Source organism: Aquila chrysaetos, chromosome 21 (assembly GCF_900496995.4).
Source record: "Aquila chrysaetos chrysaetos chromosome 21, bAquChr1.4, whole genome shotgun sequence".
Taxonomy (NCBI): Eukaryota; Metazoa; Chordata; class Aves; order Accipitriformes; family Accipitridae; genus Aquila; species Aquila chrysaetos.
The window spans coordinates 22223961-22245679 of NC_044024.1; the positions used below are offsets into that span (position 1 = coordinate 22223961).

Genomic DNA, 21719 nt, shown 5'->3' on the forward strand with positions numbered 1-21719 from the left:
GTCTTTGGTACCAAGAGAGATTTGCTCTATGTTTAGGACTTCCATTTGAGTGAGAAAAATTGCTACGATGGCTTAGGCTTCTGTGTTTAAATGTCTCTGGAATTTAGTAAGTAGCTGTCATAAATGGCTGGACTGTGGTTCCTTTATGTAAATTATATTCTAGGATTTAAATCTTGTTTCTACAGCATATGCTATAATGTGTGCTTTCACTGCAACCTAAACATTTAGTAGTAGTCAGAGAGAGGTTGATTGCTGGATATGAATGACCTTGAAATGAGTTCATAGCTTGGTCCTCAGTGCAAAATTGTCCTCCTCAGAGTGAGCATTTCTCTACAGCAAATTAATGTGGGATCATTAGGAAGGCAGTGCCTCAGTTGTGGTGGTATCACTTTGGAAGTACAGGGTAGTATTTCTACCCAGAGCAAGTATGTGAGAAGCTGAATTTGCCATCCAGTAGCATTGCTGAAATGTTCTGGATTAAAGATACAAGATACTCTGTTATTTTCTTCCAGACCTGGGCTTCTCATGTTAACCACATTAATGAACTGCATTTTGTACTGTCATTCCTTTGTAGGATTTACCTCAGGGATACATAAGTCATGAAAAGACAGTTGCAATAAAAAAGGAACCAAAGGAATCTTTAGGAATAACAATTGGAGGCGGAAGAGATAACAAAAACAAACTCCCTATATATGTAACTAGTGTGCAGCCCATTGGATGCCTCTTCAGGGATGGCAGAATCAAGCGAGGTAAGGAGGCTCTCAGACCCTTTATCCTTTAGGAAGTGGGTTGGGTTTTTTTTCAGTGAAAGTTGGACTTGGACACTAAAGTGAGGCTGGAAACAGGGTTCCACATGAGGCCTTGAAGCAGAAATGGGCTTCATAGCAAAAGGTCTGTAATAATCCTATTGTATTTAATCAACAGGAGATGTACTTTTGAGCATAAATGGCATTGATTTGACTCATCTGAACTACTATGAAGCTGTCTCAGCACTGAAATCTAATGCAGCTTCCCACTCAGTCATACTGAAAGCCTTGGAAATAATTTCACTGAACTCGCCGGAGCCGTCTCTGGACATCAAGGAGCAAGGATTCAGCTGGTCTCCCCTCTGGATCACATGGCTTGGATTGCCTAGGTATGTTTGTTCGGTGACTGTATAGAGATCTGTTCAATCACAGAGCTGATTTTCACTAGAACACTAGAAATTAATTGCTTTGTTGGTTGACTTGGAAGCATTACTGGTATTCTCATTTAGCTCTAAGGCAGTGGAAAGTCTTATTTGTGAACGAGATCACAGTATAATGAATGCATAAGAAACTTCCACTGCTTTTTATGGTGTGACCCATTGTTCCCCCACTTCTGTTGGACAGTAACTATATTTCAGAAGTTTCTGAAAACCTTTTTTTCTAAAAGAACTAACATAGAAAATAAGAAGTATAGATTCTGGCATTTGAGGCATCTGAGTTGACATATAGTCAATGTAGGTACAGTCCCTGCTAAAGTATCATTAACTGAAATCACTCTGTGGCTCTTTCTGGATCGCGTAGCAGAAGCCAACAGATATCTGTGCTGTTTTATAGTTTCTAATCTGATCATCTCAGTTAGGGGCAGGCATTCTGTCAGTCTAATTCTTTTTGGCTGTCATAATTGTCATCTTTAGCATGAAGCAGAAATGGTTCTGAATAGTTGAGTTTTCCTGCTGTGAAGATTTGGACCACAGACTTGCTGCAGATTTTAGCAGCAATACGTTAAGTTCCAGATGACAGCATTGGGGCTTTGAAAGCTTGAATTTCTATCTTCTTCCTGGAGGGGTGAACCTCTGGTTTGCTCACTTTTGCAGTTTCATCAAAATACATTCAGCTGTGAAAGGCAGAGTCTGTTGTCATTCCAGCTGACTGGAGGAGAACCGTGCAGAAGATGCACATGGAACAGTAAAGCCAAACCCTTCTGTGGGAAGCCCAGATTATTTATAGCCTTGTTTCTTGAGGCACCTGAAAGAAGAAATACTAACAAAGCCTCTGTTACGTTACCCTTGTGTTACTTAGCAGCCTGTAAATGCTAAACAAAACAGCCCAAGGAAGGTAGCTTTTGTGTTGCGAGCGACTGTAACTTGGCTTGAACTCAGCACCATCCTACCAGTTTCCTCTGCTCTCCCAGGGAATCAGCCAGTCTGTTCTGTGCAAGCCTAGTATGAACCAGCCCTGAGCTGCACCTCGATAGCTCAAACCTGAGTGTAAACCCTCAGATGCTGGCTGCTGTTTGTCCCTCATGGGTGCTCCTGCAGCAAAGTATAGCAAGGCAAAACCTGGTTGTACTTTCTCCCTTCTTCCTTTTCCAATTTATTTGGATGTCTGCTGGCTTGCAGCTTCACCACACTTTCTCCTACAGGGACTGGAGTCCACTCTTTGCTCATCAGTCACCAGCCTTCAGTTCAAGAGTATACTGACATGACCTGCCATTTAACACGTTGCTTGAAATTCTTTTGCTGCTGGTATTAATGTCGGCCCCCCTTCATTTGGCTGTTAGTGTACCTTGCTACTGAAGCAAGGAGCAATGATTTCAGATGCCCTTTCCGCTCTTCAGTCTTCCTTTCTTACTCCGACCTGAATTCAGGCATCTGAATTTGTCTGCCGTTCTTCTGTGGGTGTGAGGATGGTTAGGAGGCACAAAGCAAGGTTATTTAATTGCAGCATCTGACAAAATCTTCCGTCTTGTTTCCAGAAATAAAAATGGCTGTAATTCTTGTGCTTCCTCGCTCATTTTCCCATCTGCTCAGAGTAAGACCTGGTGGCAACTAGCTGGTTGTCCATAGAATGAATGATTTCCCTAAAGCCACTAAAACTCTGCCTTTCAGCTAAGCAAGGTTTTTATATTTGACATTGTGCCAGCCACAATCAGATTATTTTTAATTATTGCTTGAGAATCTGTAAACTGAGATGGCACCCTTGTTTGTAAGCTGGAAATGTTCAGGGTGCCTCTACACTAGCATTTTAGTTTGGCTCAGGACTGTGCAGTTGAAGCGAGGATCCCAGTTGTCCTCACTTGCTGTATTTTGGCTCACATTGCAGAGAAGGTCTCGACCCGCACAAACTGGGTTCCTTTTGAACAGGACTAAACCAGAAGTGCTGCAGAGGAATGCCCGCTGCACTCTGGCACAAACAGAGGTGTGTACCACACTAACACTAGATTACAAAAAATCCCCTGAAATATACCAAAACTAGACCTTGTGTCTTCAGCACCACTTGTTTCACTTGGACCTGTCCCTTTTGGGCTGCCCTCCTAAAGCAGACATAGCCTTTGTATGCTAAAACATTTTGCAGTACAGTGTGAAAGCTTAAAAGCTTATTGCTGATAGTATGTGCAATTTTGTTTTGTTCAGCTCTTTTTTCCAGTTACGACTCAGATCCAGCAGAAATATCCTTTCCTCCTTAGAGGAAACCCATGTATTATTTCTAGTTTGAAGCTGAACCTTACGCTGAAGGACTGGAGTTGAAGTTAGCGCTCAAGGCTAGGGAAGTGTATTCGGTCATTGCAGCACTTAAGCACACAGTGTTTAATTCCAGCCTTGATTCTTGTATCTGTGGTTTTCTGTTTACGTCAAATACTGTCTGTCATCTCGGCACACTTGGTGTGCTGTTTCTGAAATGTGGAGCCCCTGTAGCCCATCCTGCAGAACTTGGGTTATGTGCCAGACTACAGTTGTGGAAGTGTTTTAAGAGGGAGATGACAGCCCTGGTCCTGTGCCTTTTGTGGGACCCTGTGTAACAGAGGAAGTAGTAACGTGAGCATTTTGGTCACATTCTTCCTAAAAGAAAAACGCTCTGTGCTCCTAAGGCTACTTTCACACTGCGGCACTTGGTGTGTAAGCTTGGAGCATCTTCCACCTGACTATGGCCAGTGCTGCACACTTTCAGTGAAGATACAAACATCCCCATAAGAGGGATGTAGTAATATTTTTCCATCTAACTTCAGGCAACTAGTATTGGCTGTACTGAACCAGGTGGCTGGTATCTTTTTTGGATTTTTTTGTCTTGTAATACAACTATGGGTAGCTCTACTGTCCTTGTAAACTTACTCTTTCTCCATTCTTTGCTTTGTTATTAATGGTGGCAGTGAGTGTTCCAAGTTAATTGTATGCTACTACTTACTGCTACTGAATTTTTATCCTCATCACTGTATACGTTACAGGAGACAGCATAAGAACTTTACTTGATTTCTTCCCAGTATTATGTTAAATCAATACCAGCTACTGATATTAAGAAATACCATCTCAAAATGCTGGTTTGGAGGGGGTGTGTGTGTCCTAATTCCTTGCACACTGAATCCTAAAGATACAGAAATATGAAGTTTACAGATTGATTTATCTTCTCTCTGTAAAAGCTTTGACTCTTGAAAGTGGTAACTTGTGCACAGTGTGGCTTATGGATAGGTAATTCCCAGGGGGTGGAGAAGCAGTTTTCCTCCTGCCTTCTTCCCTGAGGTTTATCTGAAGCCAGCCTCCATGAAGTCTGAGCTCTTTCTGCAACAGCTGTTAGGTGCTCCCTGCCATGGCCCCACCGGAGCCGCGCACTCCACAAGCTCCGAAAGGGATGCAGAACTGCAAACTCAGCAGGGTGTTTGTCAGAATAAAACTTGCACTTCTACGTTCTGTAGAGTCTACAATTCTTTTCCCACAGTTATTTTCCATTATAATAAATTAATGTTTCTCTTCCTAAAAACCCTTTTCCATACAGAAAACTGATTTCTAGCAAACAGCCCTTTTCAGCTCTTGGAGAATGTGTCTAATGTTTTTATTTGTATTCTATGCTGATGTAGTGCTTACCACCCTTGCTTTCTGGGCTATTTATTTGCACTAGCTGCCATGTACATTTCTTATAGCTGTGTTTTCACACTTGTGTGGTACCAGTAGAAGAAAACCATGGAGGCATCAGTAAGCTAGAGCAGGGTCTTCCAGTGTTTGAGTGAAGAACTCAAACAAAAGTAAATTACAGTTTGAAAGTAGATAATTGGATCTTTCTCCCAGTGAGAAGTTAACCGAGAAGGCTTTTGAAATCTGAAACTCATCTGCAAACTGCTCAAGCAAAGCCCTGGAGGCAAAAACGTTTATTAGGAAAAGCTTAGCTGCTGGAATACCTTAGTGGGGCGATCAACGGCAGTTTCACACAGTGTGGCTCTGGCAGGGCCTCATGCCAGAATGTAACCTGACTGCGAGCCAGAGTACTCGAGATGCTTGCCTGCGCTCCTGCCACACCTTTCCAGACGCCTCGCAAAGGCTTTGCGTGTCTTTATGCTACAAACTCAAGGAGCAAGTGCTGTTAGCACTTACGTATCACATTCCCCAAGGCAGCCCTGGCATTGCAGCATACCCCCGGCTTACTGAGAAGACGCACCTCGGTGGCTGGCATTCAAAAACAGCAGCCTGTGCGCTCGCTCTCTCTCTGAGGAGTCCAGTAGCTTAACTGTACACAGCAGCCCTGGGTGTAGGTCCTGCAGGAAAGACCTTTCATGCTCTGATTGGGGAGTCAGCAGAAGAAAGGCTGCCATACCTCATATGCTTGCTTTCCATCAGTGATACATAGCTGCTGAATGCCTTCATTGTACCAAGCGTGTAGTATACAGATAGAATAAAAAAAGCTCTTGTTCTCATTAATTGCATGGGTGTAACTGCTGTTCATGATTAATTTGTTTTTGTCACTAGCACTGTGCGTGTTCATTAGTAGAATTCATGAAGTTATTCGTGAATCTTCCAGGTCACAAACGCCTTTAGAGAATGGTAGTTTTCTGTTAACTCTTAAACTAGCACTGACAATACTGAGAAAAGATTTCTGGAGGACTGGCATCTTCAGATTTAAGAATTATCCCTGTAACATGCCCTGCAAAGGGGATGCCTCAAATCCTTAGAAAAGGAAATAAATATGAGGCTCTTACATAGCTGTGCTTTCCACAAGGGAACACATGAATTTCTGGTCAGGCAGTTTTCCTTGAAACACACTCATAAGCTTTCTCTGTTTTTGACCATGCCTGTCTTCACAGCTACCTTCACTGCTGTCAAGATATTGTCCTTAGCAAAGGTAACCTGGAAAGCTGGGGCTTCAGCATTGTTGGAGGCTTTGAGGAAAGCAAAGGAAACCAGCCATTCTTCATCAAAACCATAGTGCCTGGGACTCCTGCCTTCCGAGACAGGAAACTGAAGTACGTATGAGCTACCCTGCAGGTCTCTGGTGTTTGTATCAGAAACGCTATTGGTACTTACATCAGCATGCAGAGTTTTACTGAGGGGCTGTCTTTTACCCTTTTAAAAAGCTGACCTAAAAGTTAATGACTTCTAATTCTTAAGACACGCATTTGTGCAGTTAATACTATTATCAAAGTTGTAACAAACTAAGTCTTATATTAATGAGTAATCTGGTTTCTCTATAAAGGTGCAACTAAAAGGAATTAAGTTACATTTTTAAAAAGCTGTAAAGGTTTTAATTAAGTAATTAGATAAAAGTAGAAGGGGGATGTTTGAGATCAGTCTTGGAGGTTCCAGAGTATAAAATCTCTTGGATTAGGAAAAGTATCCCAATGGAAGCAACAAAAGCCCTCCTGTGCAGGAAACTTAAACGGAGCTTTGCTGACCTGTTTGTTGGCAATCACAGCGAGTGGAGGAGTGAATAGTGGAGCCGGAGGACCCCACGGAACTCTCGTACAGTGTTATCTCTGGGAACCAGCAGGGCTGGCTTCTCAGCAAGCATGCAGCAGGCTGCAAGTGCAGGACAGTAAAAAATAGAAGTGAGGCTGCTGTCTTGCAGAGGACATTGTTTTGGTGCAGGGAGCTGGGTTTTGCTCCCCTGAAAACAGTGTGAAAGACCAGAGCTGGGTCAGAGCCTTAGTGGGAGGACTGGGGTCAGCTGGGTTCCTGTTTGAGTGCTCGGACAGCGCTGTGCTTTCCCCATTAGACACAAGGAAGGTAGCTGGCTGGCTTTGGCACCTCACGTCATCACAGCTGAATGGTACAACCACTCAGAAGATAGCTTGGTGTGCCATAGAAGTGGGCAGATCAAGCAGGACTCTCAAACCTCCATTGTATTGAGCTACAACGTGACCACATGCTTCAGCCCTGTTGAGCACTTCACCTTAGTGACTGTTAGTCAAGTAGCTGTAGGAGCAACCTTGGTGATGAGTGTGTTTATCAGCAAAAATTTGTTTTCTGTAACTTTTCCCCCTGCTGACCAGCCAGCTGGTCACACTCCTGGTGACCTTCACTGCTGTCACTCAAGTACCAGCAGTGTCCCCCTTTTCCCTTGCCCTCTTTGACTCAGAAGTGAAAAAGTTGCTTCAACAAGGAGTTGATGATCTTGGCTCGGGTGGGCTAGATGACCTTGAGGGTTCTAGAGTGCAGTGTTAACAATAATTAAGTCCTGACAAGCATGTTTCCTGTCTTCTGATTAGGTGTGGAGATGAAATAGTGGCAGTAAATGGAGTGCCAGCGATAGGAATGAGCAACTCAGAACTAATCCCAATGCTGAAGGAGCAAAGGAACAAAGTCACGCTTACTGTGGTGTCCTGGCCGGGAAGCCTTGTGTGAAAGCTCAAACAAAACACGTTTCAGGTATCAGTTGGACATCACACAAAGCTAAACATGTGACAGATAAACCAAGGGAATGCTGAACTCCTGCTACACAGTGTATTGCCATGGAAGACTTTTAGCTTCCTTTTTGCAGAAAACCTCACCATAGTAAAGAAATGTTATCAACAAATCTGGTGGTTGGATTCAAAGTGACAGTTAACCTGAACAGTTGTTGTAGCTTCCTGGGCTCATTAAAGCTCTCTAGAATTGATGTTGCAGAGAAAGCTCGTTTTCCAGTTTCTCTACAAACTGCCTTTGAGGCACTTTCCTCAATTTTAGAGCTCTGCTTCCCATTTAGTATTTTGAACAGGTTAAAACAGGCATGACTGTCTGATTTCCCCTGCTAGTTTAATACAGTTCTGCTACTGATCTCTGACTGCCATTCTTGGACATCGAGTCATTTTATATGTGCTTTTAAAAGCCACTAATAAAACTGTAAGGATGGGGACCCAATTAAGCAGTTCCGACAGCCACCAGTCTTGGTATTTTTAGGTTACTGAAACCTAATGAATGAGTTTATACATTAAAAAAACAATTGTAACTCTCAGCTGACGAGCTGCTAGGTTAGCATGGCGGAGCTGTGTTGACCTATATGAAGGTCCTATCACCACGTAGCTGTTGCAAATCCTGATTTAGGATCCTGCCGACTATGCCGATTTGTTGCGAATGGGCAATTTAGACTGCTGAAAGAACCACTGTCAAAGGGATTAGCAAAAGTGGCTTCATTGAAATACAATGTTGTAAAAGTGCAACTTTAAACCTTGCCATTGAACTTTGTTACTCTTCCTTACTGCACAGAGGATTTAACAATGCTTCACAGTTACCAAGACACAAATCAAGGTTACTATAATACAAAGTTGGTTGCTTACCAAAGATCTGCCATTGGTGAAAGGTCTCTCAGCCTCGAGGCGCAAGTTTGAGAGGTGTCCCAGCTCTAGGGGAAATGATCACCACCACACAGCCAGCTTGCTTAGTGCTGGAAGAGCTCAAAGAAGGCTCACTCAGGCTGTCAAATTTATGGAATAAAGTGGCTGGCCTGCAGTCAAATTACAAGCGATGGCAAAGGTATGCATGAGACTCCTTGTACCCCACAACTTTGTTCCTTGATAAATGAGGTGTGGAAAAGCCACCTCTATGCACATGTTAATCGCACAATCAGTGTTCCAAGCTCATATACATTGCATATGCATCGATGCTCACGGTGGCACTGCTCCTTTGTGGGTTTTCAGAGAACAGACTGACACTAGAGAAGTTTGTGGTCTGGTTATGGCTTAGGCCTTTAGCTCCTTTGGAGCCTCCACCAAACTACCACTAGTTCCATTAAGAAGTCAAGTCAAGTGCATCTATCACAGTAGCCAGAGATAAGGAATTTGTTTAATTTTCATCCCCTTCCTCAGCTTGGTTTCCCTGGTTTTATGACTTGATAAAACAACCAGCTTTTCCCACAGAAGGTAAATAAATTACAAATTAAAATAAGTAAACAGTCTTGTTACAAGACACCTCTATCCCAGGATGCTGTCTTATTTTTAATCAGTTTCCCAGTGATCAGATGCAGAGTTAAGGCGGGGGGAGGAGGATGTACCTGACACAGCACCTGTACTGTCAGGCATGCGAGATGAGCTCCCGCAGTTCTGTTCACGTCCCTCTTGCAGCTGGAGCAAACTCTCATCTCGCTGGATCCGGGTGAGCTCAGAGGGTCGCTGCTGGCTGCCTCGGCCACGTTGCACCAAGTGTATGAAACAAGCTACCTCCAGAAGGACAGTGTGCCCAGTCTGGCTTCAGTCCAAACCCACTCTATAGTTAACATTTACAATAAAAGAACTGAAGCCAAAGCAGGTTGGTTTGACCTACAACACCTTGCTAAGTTCCTACCTGCAAACTCCACATGAAGCAATTCCCTCCTTTTTTTAAGAAAGTTGCCAGTCAGCAGTAGAAATGACAGATCTTTCTCAAACCAGGTTGCGCTGAGAGAGATCTTTCTTCTTACGCTGTTTCTGCCGTACCTTTTACGAGGCCAGCTCAGATTATACGAATCAATCAAGTGAGTTTCTATCCCCAGTAAAAATGCTACCTAGAACAAATGTTTAATTCCTTGTTGTAGTAAGCCGACTGCAGGTAAGTGCCCATCATTGTCTTAAGCAGTGCTTTTCTTAGGCCTGGCTACTTCGTAATTAGCTATTACTGCAGAGTAGAATTGTTCCTTGCTAGATGACTTAGTTGTTTACACACAGAGTGACTTCACATCCTTTGGCTGTTAGCTTAAGGCAGTATATAGCAGGGCCTGTTATCAGAGCCTATTATACAGAAATAGTTCAGGATCCAATCCTCACAAAAGCTTCCCTGGCACACGGTGGGGCCTCTTTGTTTGGTTGATAAATACCGCTGTGGACTTTGACAGCAGAAACAGTGCGTGGCCAGCTGGGCTCTGGGGCCTTTTTTTCCTGTTGTTCCTACTGACCGCTGAGAGTAAAATAATTCACAAACTTCAGAAAGGTGCCTGTGGAAAACTAGTCACTCGACCTCTGTCTGACACAAAGGAACAGAAAAACCTGAAGCAATTTTTGTCTCTTTCCAATCAATGTGCAGACTCTGTGCCTGGTATGGAACAGTAAATACTTATGTAGATAGAGAGAGGGCAATTCCTACTGTTAATACCAAATGTCACTTGTATAAAGCACAGTAGGAAAAAGCCATGCAGCTGGTGGTCAGAGTTTAAGTGAAGAGGATGCTGCAGAAGGCAGCATGATTTTTACTATTACTCCATCTCTTTTGCAAGGTGCCTTCAACTTCACCAAAACGTCCTAGTAATTTAAGTATTGTTTCCAAGATCAGCTTGTTAATAGATGTTGAATTTGTTTTGATGCCTTCATAAATTATTTTAATATTACGGAAAAACATGTATTATCTGTGGTTTTTTAACCCTTCCAGTGTATCAGCTAATGCCCCCAGAATAGGTCACCTCAACAACAGACACTCCTCCAAGAAACTGACCTTGTGAGGCAGGAAATAGCGTAATTGCCTTCTGCTTCTCCCAGGAAAGGGGCTGGACTATCCTGAAATAAATATATTACAGCTGTGACTGGGGAAAAAACGTGAACAAAAGTAAATCCCACACAGCCCCTTTCCCTCAGCTGTGCCCCCGCTCCTGTCTGTGAGACTGGCCGCAGCCCACTGGTGCCTGTGGGGCTCCGCACTGACCGGACTGAAAAGCTAACCCGGAGAATAAATAAAGCTTTATTTAATGAGGCTTAACTCCCTGATTCGGCGTGCTGCACAGCTCAGCAACTAAGAGGCGACGCCGCGGCTGCCACTGTTGCTCCCACAGGAACTGCGCATCCAGGCTGGGGGCTGGGTTCGCTTTTGTTGTGATTTCTACTACTGCAGCGCAGGCAGCACAAAACATCCCCGACTCTGACGGTCTGGGAGAAAGACATCATTGCCATTAACTGTACGCTGCACAACCATAATGAATTTAGCCTCTCTCCTCCTTAAAGCTGTGCCCATTTCATGCTGTCAGGAGCTGAACACCTGCCCGAGGTTCCCCAAGATGCCTTACACCTTCTCTCCACACGAAGCTGGCTCGCGCTTGCACAGTAACGCTTGTGCAAGTGCTCCTCTCTGGCTGTGGAGTTCACCCTCTCGGCAATACTCGGCACCTGGGGCGTTCTGCACTCAGTAATGCACAGGCCCACGTCTCAGCTCCAGCTTTGGCCCAGTACAAGTACCGATGCCACCAGTCCAAGAACTGGCCTCTTTTCTGAGAATTATTAGAGCCACCATTCAGTACCCCCAGCAAACACAACCACGAAACCTGCAGTAGTTACCTGATGCAAGTAAAGATTATTTCCAAGGCCCCACCTTTAGAATTCTCTAATACATTAAAGGCAAACATTTCACCTGTATTTATTTCATTAAAATAAAACCATTTCAAACTATTTCCCTTAAATTCACAGCCTGCTAACATCAGTGAAGGATTCGGGTCCATCTGTAAAAACATTCAAATAAAACACAAGAGGAAGTTGCAGCCCTGACTCGTCAATACAAGATTCTCCGTCCCCTCTCCCACGCCACCACCAATAGGCCCAGGTGCAGAGGGATGCAGACTCGATGTCATCACCATTAATTATGCCTATTTACAGCCTGAGTACCTTCTGTCACCTCCACAAACAGAGCAAGAGACTAGGGGAGTGGATGTAGGATAGCTCTATCCACCTGTGGAGAGGCACCACATACACCTTAGCATGCAAAAACGGAAGCCATACTACTGCCTGGGGGCCAAACCCTAGACTTACCTTAGTGTAAAACTCTACTGCCAGCATTTTCCCCCGATTCAAGACAGGCAAAAACCAGCCCAGACTGGTCTGGGGGGCACTGCCTGGCCTTTCCTTTGGTGCTAGCTGCCAGAGTTCATGTTCTGGAAAAAAAATATACCAGATTTCCTAATTACAGAATACAGGCTCTTTATGGAGGCACAGGCAAGGATGCTTGGCCTCTCTCCCACTTGACGCTCCCATGTCGTGCAAGCGAGCCTGTGCTCTGGAAATGGGGAGTGGGCACATTTGTCATTGCACTGCAGGCAAGTGTTTCCAGGGGGCACGTACCAAGCACTCTCGAATCCTTCTCACCAGTTTTGTTTTGATTTCTCCTCCGCCCACACCATGCCACAACGGGATAAAAGCAAGTTCATCCCAAGTTCCTGAAAGCGATCGGGCAATCACAGCTGAAACCCGCCACCCTGACCCCAGGAGAAGCACGCCAGGAGGTTTCCCCTCGCTCCACCCGCTCAGTGCCAGGCGCCGGGATTCCTGCAGCTCGCCTCTCAGTGAGGCACCGCTGCCCTCCTCTGATGCCCAAACAGGCGACCGACGAGAGATGCCGTATTCCTAAATCGTGGTGTTCTACCAGAACTCTGACATGGCTGCAGAGGGAGGAATACTCTGAAGCCTGATTCCAAGCCCTGCCCTTTAACTCGGGTTCAGTGCACACACCACCCCGCTGCACGCGCGTTTCCCATGATCTCAAAGCACATATAAACAGCTACATTAAAAACTAAAAACAAACAAAAATCCCACTCTTTTTTCTTCTCCCCACAGGTTTTGCAGTTAGTGACTCATCAAATGCACTGTCATAGCATATAAACTGTTATCATAGCGCTATACTGGCTCAAGTCTCTAAGGCTGTAAGCTTCATATGACGCTCAGACTTGCAAGATTACAATACAAAAAAAATACGTAACATTTCAGAACCATAAGATTTTAGGGCAAACATTTAACACAGTTTTAAATAACAAGTCTCGCTAGTGGAAGATACTTAAAAATAAGTCACTTGTGGACTCACACAAACAGAAGTGCAGAATCCTAAGTACTAGACAGACCAAAACTCCTCAAAATTGATTTCCCCTGTTCTTCCCACCCAGAAACATCACTGTTGCCACCCTCCCCAACCAATACTAAGTCCGAACAAACTTTGGAATTTGACTGAATTTATTTCGAGATCTAGGGGGAAGGAATGCATTGCACAGGAGTGTTGGTGATAACCAAATAGAAATAAGCCAACCCCATGAGGGCAAACCGCTAGATGGGACTTCATGTTCTCTACTGCGCTAGACTATTTAGCTCAACTCTTAAAAAAAAAGTTAGTCAAAACTAATAAAAGAGAGACTCATGCTCTTACTGTGGGTCTTCCACTGATTTCCCACTTTCAGGTGATATATATGATAGAACTATTTTTGCAATGGATAAAAAGAAAAGGTAGGCTTGAAGTCTTTGCACACCCTGCGTAAACACACATGACAGCTTCTCAAAGCCATCAGACCAAAGCAGGACCCTGTGACCCACCAGTAAAAGCAGTTCCTCCTCACATGCTGCCCGGCTGGCCACAGAGAGATCAGAAGGTATTTTTGTAGCTACAAAGAAATTTATTTCGGGATGAGACTTTTCACTACTAGAGGCCAGACTCTAAGCTGGCTCTCAGGATCTAAATCACACTCTTCTTTGGACAATAAATTTCAAGTCACACTTACTGTCCTATTTTTCAAAAAGGAATGATGATGACAAAAAAATAAACAAAAACTATTACCTAAATGCATTAGTTTCAGCTGAAGCCATCTTCCATCAGAAACCATAGGATCTGATACAACAAAGTTCTCCCTAGGGATGTTTATGAGTAGAGTAGCTCAGTGCTTTGTATACTAGTACTGCTGTATTTTGTCTCGTATCAAAAAAAAAAAAAAAAAAAGTTTAACTGCATGTGCAGCCTCAGCTCTCAAACCACTGCAACATGCTTCACTGCTCACCCAGAGTCAGCCTCTCTTCCCTTGGAAAGAAAAAAAAAAAATAAAAAAAAATCAACCCCCCGAAACAAAACATCACCAATGCCACGCTGGTTCAAAAGGAGTAAGTTCCTCCCGATGGCTGACAGTGGGCCTGGGTTACTCCTTGGCATCCTGCTCCTCTCCCTCCTGGGCACCATCTTCACTGGCCTCCTTCTCCTCTTTGCTACGCTTGTTCTTTTTGTGCTTGTGACGCCGATGACTCTCCCCCTCCTCGCTCTCATGCTGCTTGCTGTGGTGGGGAACAAAGGGGAGAAGAAAGTTACATCAGAGCCTGCATCAGCACAGCCCTGCCACAGAAGAGACCCGAACGCACTGAGTCTACGGCACGCGCGAGGACGGAGCGCTTTGATCTACAATAAACAGGAGGCCGATCAGAAGTGCTGAGGGCATCACGGTGCCAGTGAAAGGCTTCACTGTGTTTATTGGGATGATCTGATATCGCATGTGGCTGAACCAAGGGCAGGTTATGCAAGCCGCTGGAGGTGGCTGCTTTACACCACACGCTGCATCAGCACACGGCCTAGGCAGGCAGCATTCTACACAGACTGCTGTCAGAATAATTTTCGGATAGTTTTTATAAGCAACATCTCTGTGTCCTTCCCACTCCTAAGGGAGCTCTAATGATTTTGATGCATCTCAAGCTTCAATGTGAAGCACTGAGGCTGCCGAGAGAAGGAAGCGTCCTAAATCTGAGAGACATTTGACACTCACTCTGCTGAGCATCTTGGGGAAATCCCTGGACTAGAGGCAAGAAAGGGAGGAACGTAGCTAGAGAAACGCAGGTTTCCTAATGAGAGGCAGGTCCTGTTTCTACTTCTGCTTACACATAAATGACCTGGCACTTCACTAGCTTTGTGCTTTAAAACTCCTCTATCTCCTCACCCAGAATTGTCTTCCAGACACAGCTGGATAGCTGCGGACATTCATGCAGGATTTCTGTGATGTGAGAGAAATCCCAGCCAGAATTAACTCTGACCAGGTTGTGCATGCCCCTGAGCCCTGCACCACTGACCACAGCCAGCTGCACCGCGTACGCGCAGCGTGCCGGACACAACCCCCCTGCACCGAGCTCAGCCTCTGTCTCCCATCTGGGAAAGTGGGAAGGTGGGAGCTCTGGTTTTGCCCACTCTGGTTCTTGGCCCCTCCTGGGAAAAGATTTTCTGAGTCTTCTCAAACGTGCAATTATTGCTCCTCACAGGCTGAAAATCAAGTGAGCTGCTGACCATGGTGTGAAGGTGGCGGAATTAAAACACAGCACAGAGTACAGGAAAAAGCAGATTAAATTTATCACAGGAAGACGTACGGTCACACAGTACGGACACACAGCTCCACGAGTGGGGACAGAGTCAGTGTAGAGACAAATTCTTACCACAGCTGGAATACCGGTTTAGCAGCAGAGACACCTAACTGGCTGAACCACCGAAGCTCTGGCTGAAAAGCTCCTGGCTTCAAGTAATTTTCTGACTTGTTTAATAAATGGTTTCACAGTCATTAAAATGAAAAAACAACAACAACAACAAAAAAAACCCAAAAACCAATCAAAAAACCCCCAAAACCAAAAACCCAAAGAAAAAAAAAAAAAAAGGCTGCTGCCTCTCCTCAACACATCTTCAGCCACCTTGTGGACAGTAACGTGGCAGTGGTTTATGCTTGAACAATGCGACTGTCCTTTAATATTTAAACGAGCGTCAGTGATTTCCTTCAGACTGGACAATTTGCAGTAAACTGGAAACTACAACGAAACCCTTTCATCTTCCTGCAAATGCCTTAAACAGGCTCAAATCTCAAAGTGCCTCAAGCAGGGACTCTGATATGCACTCAAAGTGGCCTTACACAAAAAGTATTCCTCCACTTGCTTTTGCTAACAAACACTTCCCATCCTACCACTCTGAGCAAGAGAGAGAGCACCTGCGTGTGGTTTAAGGAGCAGAGGAAAAGTCAGCTCATTCCCACCTCATGCAGTAGCCCAGTTCTGTGAATCGAGCTCTCAAGCAGATTCTGACACTGCTTTGGTGAATTCCATCCTGTTCATGCAGTCAGGGATCTAATACTAGATTTCGGTTCTGAGTAGAGGAAGCTGAGAAATAACCCTTAAAGCTATTGGCTTGTTAGTCTGGTATCAGCTCAACTTCCATTTGTTTTGCATTCAATTTTGATTATGGTCCTGGCCTTTCTTCCCATCACTTTGTTTCCAACCCTTCAGCAATCAGTCCTTGCTTGAAAACTTATTCATCTCCTTAAGGATGAGAACAGCCTTTTACCTCCAGTCACTATGTAGGAGTTTTTCTGATACCAATTTCAGAATAAGGGCAATTACCTAGAGAGCTGACATGAAGTTCATCTAAAAGAAGGAACTAAGATGAAGGACCAAAAAAAAAGAGCAAGTCTGCTCATCATTACCAGGATGTAAACTCACAGAGCAACTGGGCACTGCCTCAGACCAGAGACCAGACCTGTTACTTCGCTAGAAGAATGCTCTCACAGGAAGATCATCTGTAGCAAATACATTTTCTCCAGAAAACCTGGGATTTTAGGACATCCTGCTCTGCTCCAAAAGTTTCACCTTTGTCCAGATCATCATCAACCTCACTATCAGAAGCACTGGGCACAGAGCTCTCATCAAGCAGTGCTCAGCCTCCTGCTCCAAAAGGAAATTTCAGATTACAGGCTGAAGAGAGCTCCTCTCTTCTGCACAAGAACATGTAATACTGAAAGCTGATGCTTCTGTTAGGGTTTTGCATTTTACTTTGTGTGTACCTTCTTAGCAGTGGGAGCTATGCTGTTCTGACGTGATGTTTAGCACAGGTTAACCTCTCCTTTGTCAATCAGAGCTGCAATTTTGTTGGCAGTGATTTGACATCCTGCCAGCTGCCTTACCGAGAACTTACAAACACCAAGGGCTCCTCTCCCTGTTACAGATAGTTTCGTCTCCTGCCCAGGTACATGCCCGAGAGCACTTTCTCTGCCTGGGCGCCACGTCTCAGGACATCAGCAAGCAGGTCACAGGAAGCCAGTATGACCCAGGGTGACAGTTCACTCTAAGAACATCAAGCTTCTTGTCTACAGCTAAGGTGTGTTCCCATCAACAGCCCAGTTCAACCCTAGACAGCTCTTACCGTCTTGATGACTTATGCTTGCTGCTCTCCTCTTTGTCTCTGTGCCTGCGCTCTCGGTGTCGATCCTCTCGCTCCCTGCTGCGATCTCGACTCCGGCGGTAGTCACGCTCAAAGTCGTAGCTGCGCTCTCGGCTGTAGTAGCGGTATCGTTCATCATCACTTAAGAAGAGAAAGGAGAAGTGAGGCAGAGGAACACACCACTCGTGGACCTGAAAGTCAGGTGCTATGTTTACAGGACTGTAGAACCCCATCCTCACCAGCAAAATCTGTCACCTCTTACTCTACCAACAGGCTGAGGTACTCGTGATGCTCCTGAAAAACAACCTGTAACAATAAGTTGCTGCTGCCTATTGAACCCAAGCTGCAACCCAATCCCAGTTTCTAACCACAGTGAAATAACTTTCTCCATTTGCCTGTTATATCGCTAGTAAGCCCAAACAATTGAATATCATGGCTTTTTCCTGCCCTCTCAATGCAAAGGGTTTACAAAATTTGTTGTCTGGATTTGCCAAGGGAGTACCTTAGCACCAGGCATGTGGCCAACGTCTCAGGGCTTTTGCCCTCACAATCCTTCTGGGATATGTCCAGGACATCCAGCTACCTTGCTCAAAAACAACAGAAACGTGGTCCTCTCATCATTCTGCCTCCCCTGGTGCTGGATTTTACCTCACAACACTATTGTCCCAGAAAACCTGTAATTCTTTTGTGTGAGTTAGACTAAGGGACAATTTGCTTCCTCACGAGTTCAAAGAGTCAAATTGCGAGTACAGCTGACATGGTCTTTCCGCCTATACCTAACTATCTGCTCAAGGTAGCTCATTCAATCCACATACAGGAGTGGGCACGATGTACCCCAAATTCAGATACATCCCACACTCCCCTCTATATCTCATAGTCCCTATTCAGCTTCTGAAAGCCAAAAATCTAAAGGGTTAACAAGTCCCACTGTGGGAAACAATATTCAGACTCAGAGAAAGGAAGTCTGAAACATCATCCTAACACTCACAAGCTAGACAAACAAATGTCCAATATCAATTGTCTGGGAGTGCTCCAAAGGACTCCACTGAGCACAGCTACTTGCCCTGCTTTGGCAAGCATGATCTTAGAGGTCAGCATGCTCGAAAGCACCCAGAAATGCTAACAATGTGCACAGGAGCGCTGATCACAGGACTTGGCTGCAGCATGAACCTGCTCAGGAAGTGTGGGAGTCTGAGCTCTTCAAACCGTAGCAAGTTTGTCTTCTGTTCTGTTCCTCCCCCTTCCACCCACAGTGCCCACAAGCTTGTAAGGAAAAAAAAAAAGGGGGGGGGGGGGGGAAGGTTAGGAAAACATTGTCCTGTTTGCTCACCCCCTGGGAGGGGAAGTTCCCCGGCAGGCAGCACCCCTCTGCTGGGAATGCGCATTCTGATCATGTTTTGAATGACTATTGGTATTTCTGACCCTGAGGCCTGCAAAACACTGACGCTGCCTGTGACAGAACAAAAAAGTGATGGGTTTAGAAAGAGTCTTTGCAGCATAGCCTTCACTTTAGCTCTCTAGATTAACACTGGGAGGCTGAAAGCCTCCTTTCCCAAGTGCTCCCAGCACTGCTGTCACCTGAGATCACATCAGTTCCCACCAAGGTGGTTGTCTCCAGCACTGCTCGCAGAAACGCCTGGTTAAGGATTTACATTTCATGGCTGACTCGTGGTGAACGGCACTCCTTGCCCTGAAAGCCTCTATAGGAGAGCTGAGCAAAGCACGGGTGGCTTTTCCTTTGATCTGACAGTTGCATTTAGAAGACAAGAAGCAGCAGCTTCTATGGCCAATGTTTCACACTGAGCCGTGAAATACCTAGTAAACAGAGAGGGGCTATTTCATTTACTGGCCTCACATTACAGGTGGGAGAGCAAGTGTAACTGGTTCTACTGGATTTAAACAAAAAAAAAAAAACAGACACAGGAAATCAGCCAGTGACATTGGCTCCTAGTTTGTCCTCTAGTTATTGATCCAAAGTATCTCTTCCCCAGACATTGCAGAAAATTAAACTGGTATAAATCTACAATCCCAGCCCTTGACCAAACACCTTCTTGTGCTCCAGGGCGAGGCCAGAGCTTCCTACTGGGTAGCTGTGAGCAGAAGCTGCCGAAAAACAGCACTCACTTGTTGTATTCACTAGTGGTCGGAGTGCGGTCTCTGTCTCTCTCCCTTTCCCTTTCCCGCTCACGCTCCCGCTCCCTCTCACGCCTCGAGCCTGAGTACTCCCAATGGCTGCTGCTGGAACTGCTTGTGCCTTTGTCCACCGTCGTCACCCAGGGCGTGTGGGACGTGGAGATGGGTGGGTAGCTGATGAAACCTGAATCTGCAGCGAGAGAGCGCAGAATCCTTGTTCATCTGAAGCATTAACAGCATCCTCCCTGTCCCTCCCTTCCCAAAGATACCCTTTGGAGGTACACCTGAATCCAAGGACACAGTGGCCCAGCTCCCTCCTGTCCTCACTCTCCCGTTTTACTGCCAGCAGTTTGCTAAGAACATGTCAACACCTTTTCCCTGAGGAAGATGCAAACAAGACCACATACTTACAGACGTCACTGCAAAATCTCCCTAGCCCCTCACACAGCACATTACTGCAAGGGCTGTGCACTCCCCCAGCTCTTGCTCTCTATAGGTCCTGCTATATATAGGGCATGCTATAATGTCTCCTCTGAGAGAAGTTTCAATCCATCCCTCCCAGACGTCCTGGCTTAGAGGGCAAAGGTGTCTGCATCACTGAGGCAGCCCTCTCCTGCTGCTGAGCCAGCTGTGTTTAGTTAGCCCTAGGCTCTTGGCCACCCTTACAAGGTCTCACCAGGTACCTTTTCACCTAAGGTGGCAGCTGGGGAGGGCTGGGGGCACCAGCTGTTGAAGAAGGATGCCACCTGATGAGCCCAGAGCCACCAGCACATCCCCATACAGATGCTGGCCTGCTGGGGCCTGCTGAGCTGGGCCAGCGAGGTCATATCCCCAAGCGGTACCAGCTGCTGAAACGCTGCACATATGACAGCAGTCGAGGCTCCTGTTCCTCAGGAAGGCCTCACGCTGCCCACTCCTCCAACCACCTCCTGCAGAGGAGACAGTGCAGTGCTGCCGGCGATTCTGCCTGCTCAGCATAGCGAGGAGGTGCCACTCCAAGTGCTGGTCACTCAGAAAATGGGAAAGGACACGGATGTTGCTGGCAGGGCTACAACAGGGAAGGAAATTTGCTGAAATTCTGGCACTGCCTCTTCCATTAAAAAACAAAAGCAGACAGATGCCTGCACGTGCCTGTAGGCAAGGAAGATGATAAAGCGGGGGAGGAGGGCATTCAAAAGCTCAGGGAGATGTGAAGCTGAGGGTGGGGGAAAAGGAAGAGCGTGAGTGAGCATGAGCAAGTATGTGTGCAAACAAGGACAAGAACATGTTGCTGAGGCACATGGGGGAAGCTTCTCTGTTGCTGGGTATCTGCACTGAAAACGGTCATCTGTGGCTTGGCGCTCAACTACAAAATTGCATTCACCATTGCTGCAAAACATTCAGCTTTCCAAACACCTTATGATGTAGTCAAACTCAGCATGTGTGCCTAGTGACTGGGATAGTTTGGGGCACAAGCAAGACCCTAAAGTTAAAGCAAGCATGATGTCCATCAGCTTAAGAAAAGCCTAAACTACCCAATACCAGAGAAGAGAGATATAAGCAGTCTGACCGTTTGTTATCTTCAGTGCTCACCTGCAGAGTTGTAGCCAAACGGAGGAGGCTGCCTGTTATTGTAGCTGGCTGGCTGGCTTTGGAGAGAGAGAAAAGGATGCAAGTTACTCACTCCAGTGACCCCTTGCAGGTATGTCTGTGCTGCAAGTTTACCCCATTTTTTCTGAAGGTCTGTGGAACATCCTCATGGGAAACCTATGGTTTCAGGGAATCCCTTTCACTTTGCACTGCAAACTATCAGAAATGCATACAGGTGCAGCTGCTTTGCCATAGCTTCTGAAAATGCTGTAACTCAATTGCTTGCCCTGCTTTACCCCTCCCTTCTGTAAATCAGGCAGGCTTCCTGGGAAATAACCAGTACTTAGAAAGCACCTGGACAATCTTTATAGAAAACATCTGGAGTAACATAACACACTATCAAGTACTCCGCACTAGACCTAAGCACACGCCAAGATTTTATTGACTCCTTCCTGCGTCATGAACATGACATATAATGGTAAATACACAGAGGATTGCCTACAGACTCTGCTCTCACCCCCCCCCCTCCAATCCAAGACCAGACTAAGAATTACCAGCACTGGTTTTAGACCTATCCTCCACCCTTCCTCACTACAGAGGAGCTGTACCAATGCCTCAGCCCAGGTGTGGTCTTACCCATCCAAGGTTGGAATGAGGAGAGCTGGTGGTGGTGCCAGAGGAGGCGGGAACAACCCTAGACAAAGAAGCATAAGTCATCACAAAGATCTCACAGCTTGCCATGAGGCAACAAGACTTCATTGCTGTTTACAGTTAAAAGCAGTTGAAACATCTTTTTACTCTAAACAAGGCCCTGTTTGAAATGGAATCATTTTCCTTCAGGGTTGCATCTCCTACCACAATTAAAACCCTACAGCTATGTTAGTTCTGTAGGGGCATGGAAAGAAAAATAGAGGAAGAACTACCTTCTATTTTGGCT

The 21719-nt window shown here is 45.5% G+C and overlaps 2 protein-coding genes across 4 annotated transcripts in view; one reads left to right on the top strand and one right to left on the bottom strand.

Moving 5' to 3' along the window:
- The window catches only part of LOC115333497 (ligand of Numb protein X 2-like), a 32084-nt gene extending 23415 nt beyond the window's left edge, over nt 1-8669 (top strand). For both annotated transcript variants that reach the window (XM_029996486.2, XM_029996487.2), the window contains exons 7-10: nt 575-749; nt 925-1135; nt 6034-6192; nt 7435-8669. In XM_029996486.2, coding sequence (XP_029852346.1) covers nt 575-749; nt 925-1135; nt 6034-6192; nt 7435-7570 — 681 coding nt within the window. In that variant the 3' untranslated portion in view covers nt 7571-8669. The remainder of the gene's footprint in view (nt 1-574; nt 750-924; nt 1136-6033; nt 6193-7434) is intronic.
- Nucleotides 8670-13077: 4408 nt separating this feature from the next.
- LOC115333496 (pre-mRNA 3'-end-processing factor FIP1-like) overlaps nt 13078-21719 on the bottom strand; it is a 28877-nt gene continuing 20235 nt past the window's right edge. For both annotated transcript variants that reach the window (XM_029996484.2, XM_029996485.2), the window contains 5 exons: nt 21419-21476; nt 20786-20841; nt 19205-19403; nt 17063-17221; nt 13078-14175 (listed from right to left, as the gene is read on the bottom strand). In XM_029996484.2, the coding sequence (XP_029852344.1) occupies nt 14043-14175; nt 17063-17221; nt 19205-19403; nt 20786-20841; nt 21419-21476 (605 nt within the window). In that variant the 3' untranslated portion in view covers nt 13078-14042. The remainder of the gene's footprint in view (nt 14176-17062; nt 17222-19204; nt 19404-20785; nt 20842-21418; nt 21477-21719) is intronic.